The sequence below is a fragment of the Blastomyces gilchristii genome (assembly GCF_000003855.2).
Source record: "Blastomyces gilchristii SLH14081 genomic scaffold supercont1.1, whole genome shotgun sequence".
In the NCBI taxonomy this organism is placed as follows: Eukaryota; Fungi; Ascomycota; class Eurotiomycetes; order Onygenales; family Ajellomycetaceae; genus Blastomyces; species Blastomyces gilchristii.
In genome coordinates this window covers 2,448,216-2,468,998 of record NW_003101682.1, presented here as the reverse complement: position 1 = coordinate 2,468,998, position 20,783 = coordinate 2,448,216, and the positions used below count along the sequence as shown (strand labels likewise).

Genomic DNA, 20,783 nt, shown 5'->3' with positions numbered 1-20,783 from the left:
GTATCTAATTCAATTTAATATGAATAAAACGTGAGTTAATTCATTTCTTTTCTAGATTCAATGAGAAAGAACTATCTCTAACTCTTTTAAATAGAGAGATTAAACTCAGTGTAAATGTCAAATAATTAGAAGTATGATTAAACTCTAAGTTGAATTTTAAATATCACATTCAACAAAGAACTGTCAAGGCAGAAAGACTATTGAACAACATAATCAGACTATTAAATACAGAGAGAGGTCTATTCTTCCAGACTATGAGACAGTTATATATAGCCTGTATTACATCAGTAGCTGATTATGAAGTTCAAGTTTGATGAAATAATCAAGAGAATTTCACTGAACTCTTTCAAAGTCTGTAAAACAGAGTCTTGAGAAGAATTCTGAGAGCATTCAAATCATCTTCTATTAAAGTAATGAAAATTGAAGCTTCAATTCCTTCTCCTGCTATTAGATTTGAAAAGGCCTGTATGAACTATGCTCTGAGAGTTGTAAAGATGAGCTTAAATCATATAATCAGAGAAAGAGTCTCTTCTTTATTTTCATCAATTAACTCTGGAAATGAACTGGATTGAAATAGATTTCTTGATTAAAATGAAAATAATTCTTCAAAGAAAATGTCTTCTCAACTGTACAGACTATGCTCTCTGATTAAAAATCAATTTTCTTCTTTAAATGTTGAAAAAGTTGATCATGAGAAGTTATCACTCTGAAGAGAAAAGCTTGAATCTCTTATAGACTTATAAAAAAGTGAACTATCAAAAGAGAAAGAATATGAACAGCATTTGAAGAGAATTTCTACAATCAATATAAAAGACTCTATTCTGATTTATTCAGATGACTCAAAGAATGAGAACTTGAATAGATTAGACACAGGCATTGCCTATACTGAAGATAATATCAATTTTATCTCAGATTTCTGAAATCTAGGCTGTGAATGTGAAGTCTTTGATGCTGAACTATTTGTAATAGTGAAAGCTTTCAAACTCATTGAAATAAAATCTTATAAAAGAGGAAATTATTTGAAAGAGACATGAATATTCTCTGATAGTCAAGCTGCTTTAAAAAGACTTAGAAATAGTCAGATTCATAATGATCAAATGAATCTTGAACTGATCTTAAACTCTGTTTTGAAAATTCAAAAGAGCAGAACATTAAAGCTGATAATTCATCTACACTGAGTTCCTGCTCATATGAATATTCATGGCAATGAATTGGCTGATTCAGCTGCAAAAAAGGGTGCAGAATTAAGCAGATCTATTCAAAAAATAGTGTCCTGGTCTTTTATAAAGAGAAAAATAAAAGAATCTTGTTTAGACAAGTGAAATGAAAGCTGGCAGAATCACAAGAAGAGTATACATTATTCAAGATTTGAAACAAAACCCAAGTGAAAATCTTGTTCAATTAAATGTAAAAAGAAAATATTCTCATCTATAATACAGCTGAAACTAGAACATGGCTATTTCAAATCTTATCTACAAAGATTTGATGATAGATTTGACTCAATAGAATGCTCATTCTGCAATATAAATGAGAATTCTGAGCATATTGTAATGCACTGTGCATTATACAATAGTCTCAGAGCCAGATTGAAAGAGAAGTATGATTTAAATCAATTAAATATGAGATTCTTATTCTCAACTGAGACAGGAATTAAATACTTAATAGACTTTCTATCAGAAACTCAAGCAGCTACAAGAAAATGGCTAAATTCAGAATTATCTGAATATGAAGAGAAGGAAATCAATCAGATATAGTCTGTTAAAACAGCTATACACTCTCTTTTAATAATTTGTTTTATTATAGTCTCTCTTTACTTTATCTTTTTCTTTATCTTTTCCTTTCAATTTCTTTCTATACTATCTATTTAATGTGTCTATCTTTGAGACTGTGTTCTTTTTCTCTTTTCCTTTGTCATGATATTGTCAAATGATTTCAAAGTATTAAAAGATGTTAAAACACTGCAATTTGTAAACAGTTTTTGTATTCTGAGCTAGAATTTTCTGATTTTGCATATCTGAAATTGATGAATGTATAATAGTTAACTTTACAGACATAGGAAAAACCCTGAGAACTAAAAGTTCTCAGATAGATGTCATAGTCTCTGACTGCATACATCTATAATTGAAGAATAATAATAATAATAATAACTGAATTCACATGTAATAATGCAAAGAATGCAATTTTAAAGATATCTTCTTTCTAACCTTATTATGAATATAATCCTTCATTACTCAGTGATGTCGCGGATGACATTTCAAAGAGAGAAATAGACAGTCAGAATATTAAACAGATACAGAGAATGAAGTATCTCTCAGTATCAGAAGTAAAAGTGAGATTGAAACTTTTAAACAAAATTTATAAGAAGACAGTGAAAAGCATCTACTATGTTCAGAAGCAGTAGATGAAATACTATAATTGAAAACATCTTTCAATGAAGTTCTTGATAGAGAATCAAGTACTACTTTCAGCAAAGAATATCAAGATAATAAGACTGTGTAAGAAGCTCAGTGAGTGATAACTAGAACCTTTCTCAGTAATAAGAGTGATGAGTAAGCAGATATATGAGTTAAAATTATTCACAGAATTGAAATCAATTCATTCTATTTTTTATATTTTCTATTTGAAGCTTTATAAGTAATACTCTGAGACAGAGTTATCTCAGTTGAATAATATTAAGATTGAGAGTGATACTGAATATCTTATAAAGAAAATATTGAATAAGTAAATATATTATAACAAGCTTCAATATCTTATTAAATAAGAAAATTATTCATTATCAGTGAATTTATGAAAACTGCTTAAATATTTGAAAAATACTGAGAAAGAGATTATAAGCTATGAGATAACTAGTAGAGACTGCTCTGTTACACATCAGAGATGTTAAATAAGAAATACTGCTTAATACTTCTCATTTTTTTTAAAGAGTTTTTTAGAGATAATCTTATAGTAATGAGCTGATATTTTATAAGCTCTGTAGCACTCTTCTTCTATTTTCTCTTAAAGAATTTTTTAAAAGTTTAATAAGACTATATAAGTATAAAATTCCTGAAGCAGTTAGAGAAAAGAGATATTGAAAATTAATAAAAAGATTAATATTATTAATTCACAGACTGCTGCTATTCTAATAGAGCTGCAGTCTGCTGAAAAAGTAAAAAAAGAGATCAGAGTCTACTCATCTATAATCACATTCTCATCAAACTCATTCTTTACTGTTAAAGTCTCTGATATTAATATCTTTATCTACTGAGAAGTTAGTACTGCAGCACTGCAGAAGAGTATAAGAAATGCATAAAAATGTTAACTTATTAACTTATTAAGTATCTCAGTCATCTACTTCAATTGAAGTAAGATTCTCTCTAATTAGTAATTGATCTTTATAGTGCTTTTAATAGCAGCATCAGCTGATCTCTTCTTGAGATTAGTCATTCTGAGATGTTTTTTCATCTCAGAGACTCATACTTTCATCTCCTTTTATAGATGAGCAAGAAGGATCTTCTCAGTCTTGATAGAATTCATCAATGCTTGAAGCTCTGAGACTCTGACTCTGTACTGCTTGAGTATCTAGGCTTCTTGTCAGAGCTGATATGATGTCTTTCTGTGAGATAATACTTACAGAGAGACAGAAGTCATTGTTACAGATGTAATGAAAACAATGAGAGTGAGAGAAGAAGCAGGTGTATAAAATCCCTCTCTTCTTCAGCTGCTTGATGCAGTGCAGACAAGTAGCAGTGCTGGCCAGAGCTGCACTGAAGCCTTCTCACAGAGAGAGACAAAGGAACTGTGAGATCCTGCAGACTCAACCCAGCCTGCAGACTCAACCCAGCAGGGCGTGCCGCGGGAAGGGGAACGTGCCGCGGGAGGGGAACTACAGATTGGGCTCCTCAGAGCCACTGTCCTCAGAATCAAGCTCTCCCCGGGTTCCTCTCTGAATGACCACACAGGGTCATATACCACTGTATTGACTGGGGGGGGGGTGGCGTTGCAACAGCGGCGGGGGGGGCAGGGGATGGACTGGGCGCAGACGCACCGGCCGGCAGAAGAGATGACACCTCACTGCAAGGCACAGCAACTACCACCACAGCTGCAAGAGAAGCAGGAGGAGGTGTGACAATGAGAGCAGTGCTCCCGCGGTCCATCGATGCCGCCGCCTCTGTCTTCAACCTGGCTTTCTTGGCGGTCACAGAGGCCGCAGCTGCACCATGAAGACATTTGTTACTCACTAGAAAATGTCAGAATAAGCCCTTTATTATCCTTTAAGAATGATACTCTCATACACTCACTGTTGCAATTGAGAAAGAGAAAAGAAAAATGTTTCACAGAGAGAAGAAATCTTTTCAAAAAATCCTGTCACTACTGTTAGCTTTGTCTCTAAAAACACACCACTTTTACAGAGAATTTTATATATAGAACAGAATATATTGAGAGATCTATAAGTCACTTATTAACTACATTTTTCACATTTTAAATTAATATATAAGAAACTCACTTATCATATATTTGATTTGAATGAAGATGAGAAAAGAAAGATCTACACAGTCAGCAGAAAAAGTCATCTATTTCTTTATATTATACACAGTATACACACTGTCAATTGATTAGTAATCATTACTATACAACAAAGATAATTTCTAATTCAGAAATCTTAAGAGTATTGAAATTATACTCTTAAAGAGAAGAGTATTATCACACTCTTAGCAGTGTTAAGATCTTACTGTGATTTCACACAGCTCATCACTTTCATACAGATGATTTTATCTCATTTGAACCAGTTATTAATCACTTTATAATATTATTCAGATATATTATAGAAAGATCTGATTGATAAATATAAGAATCTCACTTCTATATAAGATCAGCAGATTACTCTTTCTTAATAATAAGGCATCACTAAGGTATCACTTCAGCTATTCTCACTTGTGAAATGAGAGAAGAGTATTCACTTATTATCTATATAGAATAGCTAGATACTGACTTCTTATTAAAGAAGCAGTGATTCATTTTTCTTTTACTGAAATATATACAAGAGTTACTGCATACCTTATACAATCTTCTTAGTATACTAAGTATCACATCTGTGATATTCTTACAATAACTCTGTAGTCTACAAGCTCACTATTCAAGTAAGATAGTTAAGCTCATTTATACAGCTTTTCAAACAACTACTTCTATATGACACCACTAACTAGTCACTGCTTCGGTTTCATTACATTACAGATATAGATTAATCTGACTAAGAGAAAGCAGTGAGAATTCTTTTCTGAAAAGATAGTTAAGAGAGATTTTAAGATAATTATTATCTCAGATAAGAAGAAGAAGAAGAAGAAGAAGAATAAGAAGTAAAGTATAAAGAATAATAAGAAGAATAAGAAAAAGAAGAAAGATAATAAGTAGAAAAAGTTTTTTTCTTTTTATATTAGTTAGTTATAAGTTCATAATTATTAATAGTTGAAATTGATTTTAAGTTTTCAAAAATTATTATACAAGTTGTAATCAAGTCAGGAATAATATATATATATATATATATTTAACTATCATAATTCATAAATCACTATAATATATAAGTATTAACATTTTTTCAACATTGATATTCATAATATTAATATATTTTTAATAATATTATCTGATAATATAATTTAATAATCCTCTCTTTCATAATATTAATGTATTTCAAGAAATATGACAGAGATTAATTAAGATTGTTTATTTACTTTTATACATTAATAATATTCAATCTGAGTTAGTACTAAAATTATAACTAAGCTAATAAATAAGATTATTTTCTTTTATATTAATTCTTCTTATACATATCAGTGGTCAGTTATTAAAAATAAATTATTTTCTTTTTTAAATTATTATTATATCTTCTGAATTCACTTCTTTTACTTCTTTTACTTCTATTGAAGATTTATAAACTCTTCAAGAAATCACTATAAATTACAAAGTCTATATTATTTACAATTCAATACAGAATGCTCTCTTTTAATTATAATGAATAATCACTTCATTCTTCATATCTGATTTCAGGTCATGAAATTTATGAAAAACTCAACACAAACACTGAGATAAACTATGAAATAATTATTAACAGATTGTATTATATATTACTGAAGAGTTATCTCTTTACTACAATCACTATAACTTCATTCAGAAACATTTATTATAGACTGATTATAACTCTGAAGAAATTTTCTGATATCTGAAGTTATCAGAATACAGATAATAAAAGAAAAATAATCAGAAAATTACTACTGAGTTGATAAGTTACTCTATCAGATAATAATTTTTAATAACACTAATTTTTTAATTTAAAGAAAATCATGTGAAAACAATCATGTATTAGTACTCTTATTTCATAACTCTTATCTGATAACTTCTGTGAATAATTACTTTATATATATATGTCTCTGAATCTTTCTCTTCAATCAATTGAAAACTCTGAATTTCAAACACTTCTTTAAATACTTAATTCAAATCTTCATATTTCACATCAATTCTGTCTTCAGTTCAATCTCAAGATACACTACAAAGTCAATATATAATATCTAGAATCAGAGTTGAAGAATCATTGAAGAGTATCTCTCACAGTGAATATATAAACTAGTATAAACAATCTTACATTTATAAGAGTTACATGTTATTACATTGATAAGAACTGAACTTATTAAGAGACATTAATTGAATTTAAATCATTAATCAGTAGTTATACTGAGAATTATATAACATAGATGTTAATAACTGTGATTAAAAATAATTATTAAGATATTAGTCTCAGTCTTCTTATAATTATAACTGATAATACTGTGAATAACTACATTATAGTGAAGAGCTTAGAGTAAAAATTGACTTTGCATTTCTGAAATAATAAACAAGATTATATTTTCTACATTACTTATATAATTTAACTTGTAATACAAACACTGATAAAGAATCTTAATATTGAGATAAAGAATAATAAGATAACTGATTCTTGAAATCAGAATAAGATAAAAGTGATTACTCAAGTAACTTTTATATTCACTTTATAAAAGATAATATTTTTTAATAACACTTTTTAATATTACTTTTTAATAACACTTTTTAATAATACTACTATTAATTTTGAATAGATTGACTAATAATTTAAATATCACAGATTTGAAACATTGCTAATGTGATTTATATCTTCTCTAAATAATAATAACACTTTCATAATATTTAATAAATAAATAAATCAGTCACATCACTGAATATAACACAGAATATTAGAATATAATGAAGTTCAATATATAAGATAACTGTTCAGACTCTTTGATTATATCAGATAATTAATTGTTGAGTGTAACACTCTGATTGAGAAAAGATTCAGATATTGAAACTTTCTAATATAAAGTGAACTTAGTTGAAATATATAATTAATTTACTGTTTCAGTTTTATAAGACAATGAAGACAGTCTTAATCACTTATATATTAATACTGCAGTCAGTCTGATAAGTGTATAACAGTTTATTTACTCATCTTAAGAAGCAGTTGAATCACTTAAAAAGAAATTCAGTCTGAAATGATACTATAGTGCAGGCTAGTATTACTATAAGAAACAAACTAGTATATTATTACAGCAAAACTGAACAATCTTTTACAGAGTACTATACTGTAGAAGCTCTACTAGATTTCTTCTATTAAGTTAATATCTACACTTCTCAAGATTGAATAGAGAAGAAATGAGACTTATATATTAAATTAGTCTGAGACTACTACAATGTCAACTATCAGAGATTTGAATAAGCAGATATTCAAGATATGAAGACAGTGAAATACAATTTCCTAGTAAGTAATGATCTTTGATAATACTTCATATCACATAGAACTATAATACTAACTTTGAAATAGAACTTATATACATTGATTACAACTGAAAATCAGGCAAAACTACATACTTATAAAACTGAATTTGACTGCTATCTTCAAGATAATCTGATGAATCTATACACTAAATCAATTCTAAAGTTATGAAAAATTGTTAAGTGTATATATTCAACTGTTGTACTGATGATATATAATATTCTGATAATTTCATTGACAGAGATGAGAATGAAGTAAAAGTTCAACTCAAGTTAAGATATTTATCACTATCACTGAGAACAATTACAAGAAGAAATAATTAAGAAACTCATAATTATCAACTATGAAATTATCAGACAGTTTAATATCTCTGATCACAGTATATCAGAGAAGTGTAGTTTTTATAAGAAAGTAAAGAATAAACTTACACAAGAATGTATTTAGTTGTTTTATAAGTGTTATCAATAATTATTATCAAATTCTGATTATATAAGCAATCACTGAATAAACTGAATGAGACTGATTTTAATCTTCAGTCTCAGTTCTATTCTGATTTTGAAAGAATGATCATCTTTCATAGTTTATTCTGTGAAATTACTCTTATTTCACTGTTCTTGAATTAAATCTGGTTATTTTTCACATCATTTCTCTCAGAAATGATCTATTTTCAGATTTTGTTGAGGCTTGGTCCTGGTGGGACTCACATCAAGAAATGTATGAAACCAGATTAAATGAGATCAAATGTGAAATTCATGGTCACGCCGGCCAGTCTATTCATGATATTATTGAGAGAGTTTCATATAAGTATCTGTTATTATAATACAGAATAACTTTTCTAGAGTCTTTTTAATATTGACCAGACTGACAGAATAGATTGACACATGATTCTACTATCAGCAATCTTGTCAGCAACTCTGTCAGCAGTTTTAATAATAACTTCTTTTTCAGAGTATTTCATAAGTATTGACAGAGATCTGTGTAAGATTTATAGTCTTGTGAATATCATCTTCATGAATTCTATCATTGTTAGAGAATATCAAGCTTCTATTTCAAGTATTTAATAAGATACCTTGTTCAGATAGTCAGACAAGTTCTAATATAAGATTATAATTGAGATTATTAACTTCATATGTGTAGACATCTTCATATTAATGTTCTCTCACATCTATGTTTAGTTTCATCATGTAACAGATACAAACATTCTTTGAATTGTCAAATTCTGCAAGACATCAGGATTTTAATAAGAGAATACACTGAAGATTATAATATTTTATGACTGAAGATTTTATCATTGCATAGTGACATAGACTGCTGTCTATCATGGCTTTCATATTATATATATTATCAATCACAGTAGATATAAGAATTACATTCATTGCTATTTTCTCTTCAAATTATTATCATCTGACCTCTTCAAGCTTCTGTTTATGAATTTAAATAGAAGCTAATCTTTTTCCTGTTTCATCAGAGTATTCTCATAGTTATCTTTCAAATCTTTCTTCACTGCAATGTGATTGATGTGAACAGATGCTGATTTATTCTTCAAATAAGAAGACACTGATCTTTCTCTCAATTGAGAAGATGCCAGTCTTTCTCTTGAGTGTGAAGACACATAGGTTAATCAGTAGTTGAAAGTGATGTGTTCTAATCAGTTACACTTGATACATACTTCATATTGATGTTGATTAGTGACTTTCTCAGAAGTGATCTCAGGGACTTGAAAGTCTGTTCAAATAGCAGAAACTCTTGCTTATGCATTAATATTTGAATCTATTCAGTTCATGATATCTGTATCATTGCTGTTCTTCAGTGCAGATGTATGAGTGACTGAAGTGTAACATCTTCTGCTACTATTCTGTATACTCTTGAGCTTGATAAGACAGTCATTCAATGTCTGAAGCTGTGTGCAGAAATCTTCATAAGTCTGATCTTCATCTACACTTATAAGAGTCTGTAAGAGTTTAAAAGTTAATGTCTTCTTAAGCATACTAATCTTCATTTGATTCTCTCAAGATTGATCACCTGCTTCTAGAATCTTGATGTCAAAGTCAGAAATAAATGTTGTAAGAGAAGTGTTTCTCTGTCAAGTACTCTGTAATTAATCTAATACTTTCTATTACATGACAGTGTCTCAGAACAGAATATCAAGATATTTGATAATATTATCAGATATTCACAATGCTGATTTACATACTTTCATTCATGAATGAAACTTCTGTTTCACATGATTCTTCAATTATTTATTAATATATCAATCTTGATTAATTAATGAACTGATGACATCTTCATCTATACTCAGTTTTGTAAGCATTTTCATTCTTTATAATGAGTAGAGAGTGAGATTGAAAGCATTGAAATATGCAGAAGCATCTCAGCATTCTTTCAGTACTTTTATAGATGCTGAAGTTGCATGGATTAATTGTTGAATTTTCTCATATTAAAGCTGTTGAGTGACATGCATGTCAGCTATTTATTATTATTGTAGTTTCAACATTACTTAAAGTCACTGTGATATTATATCTATACTCATACTTGAGAGTTCTCTCATATTATCATTAGACATGATTATATCATTTGTTGAATATGTAATATCTGTGAAATCTGAAGAAGTGTAATTGTATAAATATTTTATATATCTGAATGTCAGAACTCTCAGGTCTTTCACTGACATTCTCTGATAAGTTCTTATTACAGATTCAGAGTGACTAATCAGCAAGCTTCTATCTGAGAACTCAGTATTCACTTTAACTGAATGTTTCTCTTTCTTACATGTTATTATGCATTCAGATATCTCTTGATGAATAATCATTTCTAATGAGAAGACAATAAATGTTTTTCTAGTATAAGAGGCCTATACTGAATAGATTGATATGATATTGATAGGTCTTATATAATAAAGAGAAAAATGTTAGAGAAGAAAAAGAAAGAGAAAGTGTGAGAATCAGTAATTGAAGTGAATATTTATATATGTATGTGATAATGTATGCAGTGAAGCTTCAGGGCGGAAGAATCTATACATGTTTGTAGCGGCCGAGGGTCGGCAATTGAGAATGGCTGAGAATCGGAGTGTACGCGGTCGAGAATGAAGCGGTTGAAATCTGTGAAGTGTAACAGAATAGTCTATATGATTGATCGGGCGCAGCCCGCTACATAAAGCATAACATCATTTTCTAATTTCCTCAGCTTGAAGTTCAGAAGCATCTCTTCTACTGCTTTTATAAGACACTTGTTATCTAACACCTTGTCATTCTCTAAGTAAGAGATCATTATGTTCACTCATTCTGATTTCTTGTATCTTCTCAGTGTGTTTAACACAAACTTCTCTTATATTTAGTGTGACAGAATACACACTTGATTGATTTGATGTAGAGCTTATACTCTGCCAGAGTTATAAGCACTTTATCAAGATACTTCAGATATTTATCATATGAGTTTGAGAAGACTAGAATGTCATTCAGATATATAAGATATAAGATTTCATTCTGTTTATAAAGAATTATATTTATCATTGTTTAAAAGATGATAAGTGCATTTATCAGATCAAATGATATTATCAGAAATTCAAACTTCTCTCATTATATATTAAATGCAGTTTATAATACTGACAGTTTATCTACACAGATCTGTCAATATTCTGAGAGAAGATCAATCTTTGATAGATATCAGGTATTTCTAACTGTATTCAACTGTTGTTGAATCTGTGATAATGAGTATTCATTCTTGATTGTAAGCTTGTTAAATACTTGATAATTAATACACATTCATCACTTCTCATCTGTCTTTTTCACAAATACAACTGAAAAGCCTCACATGCTTGATAAGAATTATATAAGATCATATTCTAGAAGATCTGTGATCTAATACTTCTGTTCTTCAAGATGTGTTTACAACAGAGAGTATGCATTTTAATTAACTGATTTTATATCCCTCATATCAATCTCATGTATGAATCCTCATTCTGGCAGCAATTCTGATGAAAGATCTATTCAGAAGATCTTCTTATACTTCTTCAGAAGTTTCTTCATATGTTTATTCTCTTATATATTCTTTATCTTAGTTTCCTCTGCTTTCAGATTCTGTATAACATACAGAATACTTTCAGATGAGGTCTTACAAATCATTCTCTTTACTTATTAATGTATAAGCAGATTTAATTCTTCTATATCAGAGACATGAAATGTCCTTCTTATATCAGTTAATAGAATTGTATGAATCATTTTCTTTCTATCAGTTAACTGTATATGATATGTACACTATTGAATCTGCAGATTGAATCTTTGAAATCAATTAAGTCTGAGAATAAGATTGTATTGCACATTCTGCAGCTCTCACACTCAAATATAGTAAGATCATTCTTCAAAGTGTAAGAGAACTCTTACTCTTACAGATGATATTAAATATTAATTATCAGATAATCTTATATATTAGAGATTCTTTACTCAGTGAATTTCTTTCAGTCTTTGAATCATATAATTATTAATATATTACATAGAAGCTTCTATATCTGCTAATACTTTTACAGTCATCTCTTAATTCTTACTCAAGTGCTCTTTATACATTAACATTTCAGGTCTCAAGATATTAAGATGAGTGTTTACTTCATTATTCTTATCTACATCTTATTCAGAAGTCTGCTTTCTCTTGATATTCATAGAATTCAGAGAATCATCTAATATAAGCATCTCTTTCACTTTGAAAACTTTTCATGAAATATCAGTGAGTGTCTCTGAGCTCACTGATTCTGCTAGTTTTTTGACTTTCTTACTTTTCTTGACTGTGTATGCTGTGTGTAATCTTTTATATCATGATTTTATTGTTCACAGTTGAAGCAAGCTCAATGCTCATAATATCAAGATTTTCACTCAGAGAATCTCTTTTTTAAGAGATTCAGCACTTTAGTGATGATATTCAGATCTATATTCATTATATCTGAGTGTGTGATCTGTGTTATAGATAGACTGGCCGCCGGGACCATGAATTTCACATTTGGTTTCATTTGGTCTGGTCCCATACATTTCTTGGCGTGAATCCCGCTGGGACTGACCATCAAAAAAACATGTAAAGTGACTATATATCAGATCTTAAAATGGAACCATGACTTGAAAAAAATGAGAAAGTGATTCCATTTGGTCTCATTTAGTCCCATTCTTGGCATAAAGTTACTATTTTTAGACATTTTAAGGTTTTTTTTAGACTATTTTTAATTTTTTAAAAAGTAACGCTTTTTGATAACACTCAAATGAGATTTAAAGTCATTTAAAGCAATAAAAATAATTTAAATTGAGAAGTGGAAATCATGGTCTCATTTGGAAAATGTGACAAGAGTAGACAGTAAGTCTCACTGAAACAGTATGAGACTACTATCTAATGTTAAAACCGTGTAATGGGATCAGTCGAATTGGTAATGAAACTATCAAAAAATCTGGTCCTGGTCCCAGACACGGTCACACGGTCAGTCTAGTTATAGAAGTCTGATTACTCATTCTCTACTGAGACATACTCAATTACAGTATTTTCTATTATAATTGACTTACTTGTTTCTATACAATGAGAATGTAAGAGGTCTACGCCGAATAGATCGGTATTATATTGATAGGTCTTATATAACAAAGAGAAAAACATTAGAGAAGAAAAGAAAGAGAAAGTGTGAGAATCAGCAATCAGAGTGAATATTTATTCATGTATGTAATGGCCGAGGATCAGTGATTGAGAATGGCCGAGAATCGGAGCATACGCGTTTCATGACAGCCGAGGATCAGCGATTGAGAATGACCAAGAATCAGAGTGTACATGTTCAAGAATGAAGCAGTTGAAATCTGTGAAGTGTAACAGAATAGTCTATATAATTGATCAGATACAGCCTGCCACATTAGTTTCTTTCTTTCAGAAGCAGTTCTCATCAGTCAAGAACTGCTGTTTCAGATAACACAGAACTCAGAGTTCAGATTAGTCAATCATAGTCAACTCATTTCACAAGATATTGTCAGCTGCAGCTGTATGATCTCTTATTAAGAATATCTTCAATCTCTCACTCAAGCTTATTATCTTCTTCTATGATCTCTGGTAATTGTCAGTCAGAAGTTAGTTGAGAAGAAAACAGATCAGTGATAGTGTAGCAGAGTAAGCTTGTATAAAAGACATCATGAATCTCTGATAATGTGTCAAGACAGTAGTTATAACTATCTAGAACTTCTATCACTTTATATCTGATGTAATGATAATCTAGTGTATAAGATGAACATGTGATTCATATATTCTTAAGATTCAATTATATCAGATCTTCTATCTTATATTATTCAGTGAGATCTTAGTGAACATTGATTCAATCTTCTTAATTCTGTTTAGTACTTACTATAAAGACTTTTACTCAATCACAGATGTCTCAGAGTTTTATTACTATATTATCAGTGATCTGCATTGAACTGCAGAGATTTAATACGAACTGTATAATCTCTAGAAGATCTAACATCTTCATGTAATAAATATATATAAGAAAGAATGAACTGATATTTGTTGAAACAGCATCTCAATCATTGATAGTAATCTCTGTATATAGAAGAAGATCATGTCAGTTATCTTATAAGTGATTGCAGAACTTATAAAGATAATTCTTTACAGTCTGAATTATCTGTTCTGATACATTATCAGTCTCAGAGTGATAGACAGTTGACAGATAGTATATAATCTTGAGAACTTGACAGATTCTTGTTCAGAGAGTACTCATGAATTAGCAGTTCTGATCTGATACTATAGATCTCAGTAACTTATGCATCTAATAGAATGAACTCTGTAAGAAGACTTTAATAACTTGTTCAGTGTTTATCTTATTACAAGATTTCAATATTATATCTTTACTTAGTTTATCAATAATGATCAGAATGTTTCTACAACTCTTACTCTTAGATAGATTAATAGTGAAGTTAATCACTACATCTCATCAGATTCTATCAGAGATATTAAGTGATTTCAGTAGATCTTTTCTACAGTTCTTTCATGAGATAACAGAAGAACAGTAGTTACAGTTTCAGATAAAGCATCTGATACTGTTTAATATCTCAGATTAATAGAACTCTCAGAAGATTATTCTATATAGTTGTTCACAGCCTGAATAATCAGTTATACACAAATTATACATCTCTTACATTATCTGAGTGTGTAAGAGTTCAGAGTGAGAGACTCAGTATTATTCATAAAATTGTAGAGTATTATTATTATTGATTGAATATTCTGAGATGTAAGTTCTTACACATAGTTCTGAGAGAAATCAGGATGCTTCTTATCATACTGCTTCAGTAAGTGCTTAGAGAAGTTCATCAGTTTAAGCTACTGTATATCATAGCTTATCTAATGTAGATTTGAAAGAATTTGAGATATCAGTAACAGTTCTAATTAAAGAAGCATGTATAGTTCTATTCAGAGAAGTATATATAGTGTCATAAGCTGTTTCATCTTGATTAACTAGCATCTTCAGATTCAAGAGTCAGTGCTCTCAGTTCATTCAGTGAGTATCTGTTACATCAGATAATATATCTTACTCTTATTATGAGAGAGTATCTGTTATCAAGTTCTGACTGTCAGAACAGTAGTGTATTATAAAATGAAAGCAGCTTAAGAACTTAGATTATTGTATCTGTTATTCAGTGAGTTTACAGATAGTTATGAAGTATTTAAGATTCTTATGATCTGTGATTATCTCAAATTCAAAGATACTTTGAAGTTCAGAGTCTCATTCTTCTAAACAGTGTATGATTGTAAGAAGTTCCTTGTCATAGATCTCATAATTTCATTTGATAAGACTCAGTTTCTTAGTTATCAAGGCATATGATCATAGAACATCTTCATTATCATATTATAATATCACTTCTTCTATCACATAGTCAGAGAAATCAGCTTCAACAACTGTCTCACAGTCAGAATCAAATGTTATTAGCAGAGAGATATTAATGAACATCTTCTTCATCTGTGTAAATGCAGCTTTGATATTCACTGATTATTGAAATACTGAGTCTTTCTTAGTGAGTTCTGTAAGTGATCTCATGATATCTGAGAAGTTTCATATAAATCACTGATAGAAGTTAGTGAATTCAATAAAGCTTCATACATCTTTCACAGTATATGAAGCTTCTCATTCAAGAATAGCAGAGACCTTCTTAGAATTCATTCAAATCTTCTTATCAGCTTCTATGATGAAACCTAAGTATTTAGTACTCTTAACTTCAAAATCACACTTGTTAATATTAATTGATAGTTCTGCTTCTCATAGTTATTGTAATACTCTTCATGCATGCTCTTGATGCTCTTTTCTGAATTCATCAGTGAAGATGAGAATGTCATCTAAATAAGCAGATACAAACTTATCAAGAAAATCTCAGAGTGCTCAGTTAATATACTTCTGAAATGTAGTGAGAGTATTAGTCAGTTCAAAGAATATGACTATTCATTCAAAGAGGTTATAATATGTTCAGAATACTGTAAGTCATTCATCTTCTTCAGTAATACAAATCTTATAAAACACAGCAATGATATTTAACTTTATAAATTATTAAGCTCTTCTGATCTGTGCTAGAGTTTCATTGATAAGAGATAAGAGATAATAATCTTTCTTTATTAATCTGTTCAGATCTCAGTAGTTTACACAGAATCAGAGTTCTTCATCTGACTTCTTTGCAAAGAGAATAGAAGCTGCAGCAGAAGAGTTATTAATATATATAAATCTGTTATTCAACAGATTATTGAGTGTCTTCTGAAGAAGAAGAAGTTCATTTCAAGATATATTATAAAGAAGACTTCACAGTGACTCAGAGTTCTTATCATTCTTCTTTTCTAACTTGATACTGTGATTCACTTCTGAGCCTCATAAAGAAGATATATTCATAATATTATCTTGTCAGAAGACATCTGGATATTCATGATATTATTGAGAGAGTTTTATGTGAGAATCTGTTATTATAGTACAGAATAAGTTTTCTAGAGCTTTCTTAATATTGATCAGACTGACAGAATAGATTGATATATAATTCTGCTATCAGTGACTTTATTGATGACTCTGTCAGCAGTTTTGATAACTTCTTTTTTGAAGTATTTTATAAGTGTTGACAGAGATCTGTATAAGATTCATAGTCTTGTGAATATCATCTTCATGAATTCTATCATTATTAGGGAATATTAAACTCCTGTTTTAAGTGTTTAACAAGATGTCTTGTTCAGATAGTCAGACAAGTTCTAATATCAGATCATAATCAAGATTATCAACTTTATATACATAGACATCTTCATACTGATATTCTTCAATATCTATGTTTAGTTTTACTATATAACAGATGCAAACATCTTTTGAATCATTGAATTCTGTGAGAAGTCAGGGTTTTGATAAGAGACTATGCTGAAGATTATGATATCTTACAACTGAAGATTTTATCATTGTATAGTGACATAGACTGCTGTCTATTATAACTTTCATATTATTCATGTTATCAATTACAGTAGATACAAGAATCACATTCATTATTATTTTCTCTTTAAATTATTATTATTCAATCTCTTCAAGCTTCTGTTTATGAATTTGAATAGAAGCTAATCTTTTCTCTGTTTTATCAGAGCATTCTCATAGTTATCTTCTGAATCTTCCTTCACTGTAATGTGGTTGATGTGAACAGGCACTGATTCATCTCTTGAGTGAGGAGATACATAGGTCAATCAGCAGTTGAAAGCAATGTGCTCTGATCAGTTACAGTTGATACACACTTCATATTAACATCAATTGATGTCTTCTTCAGAAGTGATCTCAGAGACTTGAAAGCCTGTTCAAACAGTGAAAACCCTTGCTTATACATAGGCATTTGAATCTATTCAGTTCATAGTATCTGCATCATTGCTGTTCTTCAGTGTGAGTATATAAGTTACTAAGATGCAACATCTTCTGTTACTGTTCTATATACTCTTGAGCTTGATAAGATGATCATTCAATGTTCAGAGCTGTGTGCAGAAGCCTTTATAAGTCTGATCTTCATCTACACTTATAAGAGTCTGTAAGAGTTTAAAAGTCAATATCTTCTTAAGCATGCTAATCTTCATTCAATTCTCTCAAGATTGATCAACTGCTTCTAGAATCTTGATATTGAAGTGAGAGATGAATGTTGTAAAAGAAGTATTTCTCTGTCAGACACTCTGTAATCAATCTAACACTTTCTGTTATATGACAGTGTCTCAGAACAGAATATCAAGATATTTGATAATATTATCAGATGTTTGTAACACTGATTCACATACTTTCATTCATGAATGAAACTTCTATTTCATGCAATTCTTTAATTATTCATTAATATATTAATCTTGATTGATTAATGAACTGATGATATCTTCATCTATACTCAGTTTTATAAGCATTTTCATTCTTCATGATGAGTAAAGACTGAGATCAGAAGTATTGAAATATACAGAAGTATCTAAGTGTTCTTTCAGTACTTTTGTATTCAATTCTGTAGATGTTGAAATCACATGAGTTAATTATTAAATCTCTTTATATTGAAGTTATTGAGTTATATACATATCTGCTATCTATTGTTATTATAATTTCAATATTACTTAGAGTCACTGTGATATTACTTTTATACTTGTGTTTGAGAGTTCTCTCATATTATCATTAGACATGATTATATTGTTTTATCAGATGTATGATATCTGTGAAATCTGAAGAAGTTTAATTATATTCTCATATATCTGAGTGTCAGAACTCTTGAATCTTTCACTGATATTCTCTTATAAGATCTTACTCTCTTTGTAAGATCTTGTTACAGAGTCAGAGTAACTGACAAGCAAGCTTCTATCTGAAAACTCAGTATCTGCTTAACTGTTTAACTGTTTCTCTATTTCTTACATGTTGTTACATGTTCAGATATCTCTGAATAAATAATCATTTCTAATGAGAAGACAATGAACATTTTTCTAGTATAAGAAGTCTACACTGAATAGATCAGTATTATATTGATACATCTTATATAATAAAGAGAAAAACATTAGAGAAGGAAAGAAAGAGAAAGTGTGGAAATCAGCAATCAGAGTGAATATTTATACACGTATATAATGACTGAGGATTGGTGATTGAGAATGGCCGAGAATCGGAGCGTACGCGTTTCGTGGCGGCCGAAGATCGGCGATCGAGAATGGCCGAGGATCGGAGCGTACGCGTTCGAGAATGAAGTGGTTGGAATCTGTGGAGTGTAACGGAATAGTCTATATGATTGATCAGGCGCAGCCCGTCACAGAGAATATTGTATGCTTCTTTCACTATATCTGATTATATGATTAAGCATTTTCATTCTGCTCTCAACTCAGATGTAAGATCATGAATAAAGATCTATAAATAGAAAGATGTTAAAAGCTCTTCACTCAATATAAGATAGTATAAACTGAAGTGTGTGAAGTATAATATAAGATCACTCACTTATCTACACTCAGTGAAGTATTTATAATACTTATCTTATATATTCACTTTCTCAAAGCTGTGTAAGATTAGACTGGCTGCCGGGACCATGAATTTCACATTTAATCTCATTTGATCTGATCTCATACATTTCTTGGTGTGAATCCTGCTGAGACTAGTTATTAAAAAAACATGCAAAGTGACTATATATCAGATCTTAAAATGAAACCATGACTTGAAAAAAATGAGAAAGTGATCTCATTTAATCTCATTTTATCTCATTCTTGATATAAAGTTACTATTTTTAGACATTTTAAGATTTTTTTTAGACTATTTTTAATTTTTTAAAAAGTAATGCTTTTTGATAACATTTAAATGAGATTTAAAGTCATTTAAAGCAATAAAAATAATTTAAATTGAGAAGTGAAAATCATGATCTTATTTGGAAAATGTGATAAGAGTAGACAGTAAGTCTCACTGAAACAGTATGAGACTACTATCTAATGTTAAAACTGTGTAATGGGATCAGTCGAATTGGTAATGAGACTATTAAAAAATCTGGTCCTGGTTTCAGATATGTTCACACGGTCAGTCTATGTAAGATTCATTTGAAAAACTCATTTCATATTCATAGAAATGAATATTATTTCAGATCTGTAAGATTCATCTTTTCATCAGCTATTTATAATAACTTTACTTTTTTATGTAGAAATATAGCAGATCTTAAGACTTGTTGAAATTCTGTTAACTGTCTATCTATGAGTTCACATTTAATCTGATAATATGATTGCATCTGACTTAGTCAGTTAATTACAGCATTATTTTTTCAGTCATCATTAAAGCTTGATAACTTCAGCAGATCTTCTGACTCAATGTATTTCATGTTTGAATTCTCATTCTGCAGAGTGATCTCTGATGATGTGTATACTTGTGAAGAGGTTATGAATAATGATGATAAGATCTGCAGATTCAGTGTAATTATCTATCTGTGCAAATATTTAATCTTCTGCTATAGGTCTAAGACCTGGTTTTCTCTATTCTTATTAATGATAATGATTGTGTCAGTAAAGCTCTTCATAGTGAATGCTTGATCTGCAGTGAATGTCAATTGTTATTTAACTTCTGTCTTAGCCTGTCACTGCATACATAAGGCCTTGATCTTGTTTAGAATCCTTGTATGTGTATGAAGCTTCAATTTCAGTTCAGCAGTCTCAGCTGCTTTTCTCACTGCTTTAAGTAAACTCTCTGAGAGATTCTGCATATCTTCTGATTCAGATAGTAGAGAACAGTGTTGTTTATATTAACTAGTGAAGATATTCATTTCAGTGATTTCTTGTTAATTGTACAATTTCTATTATTATATTACTATATTATTATATCACTATATTATTATATCACTATATCATTATATGATTTCTGTTATCATTATATAACTTCAGTGATGACCACTCTTCTTTTATTCTTCTGAGTAGAGAGCAGTCTTCTTTGAATCTGATTCATCACTTACATCTTCTTTCTAATATCTCATTCATTCACATACTA

General features: G+C 29.7%; 1 protein-coding gene across 1 annotated transcript; it reads left to right on the top strand.

The window, feature by feature from the left end:
• Window positions 1–3,652: 3,652 nt before the first annotated feature.
• On the top strand, window positions 3,653–4,203 carry BDBG_16096 (uncharacterized protein; the record flags this gene model as incomplete). The annotated part of the gene is made up of 2 exons (XM_031724115.1): window positions 3,653–3,674; window positions 3,989–4,203. The coding sequence occupies 2 exons, from the start codon at window positions 3,653–3,655 to the stop codon at window positions 4,201–4,203; spliced, it is 237 nt and encodes a 78-aa protein (XP_031575753.1).
• Window positions 4,204–20,783: the final 16,580 nt, after the last annotated feature.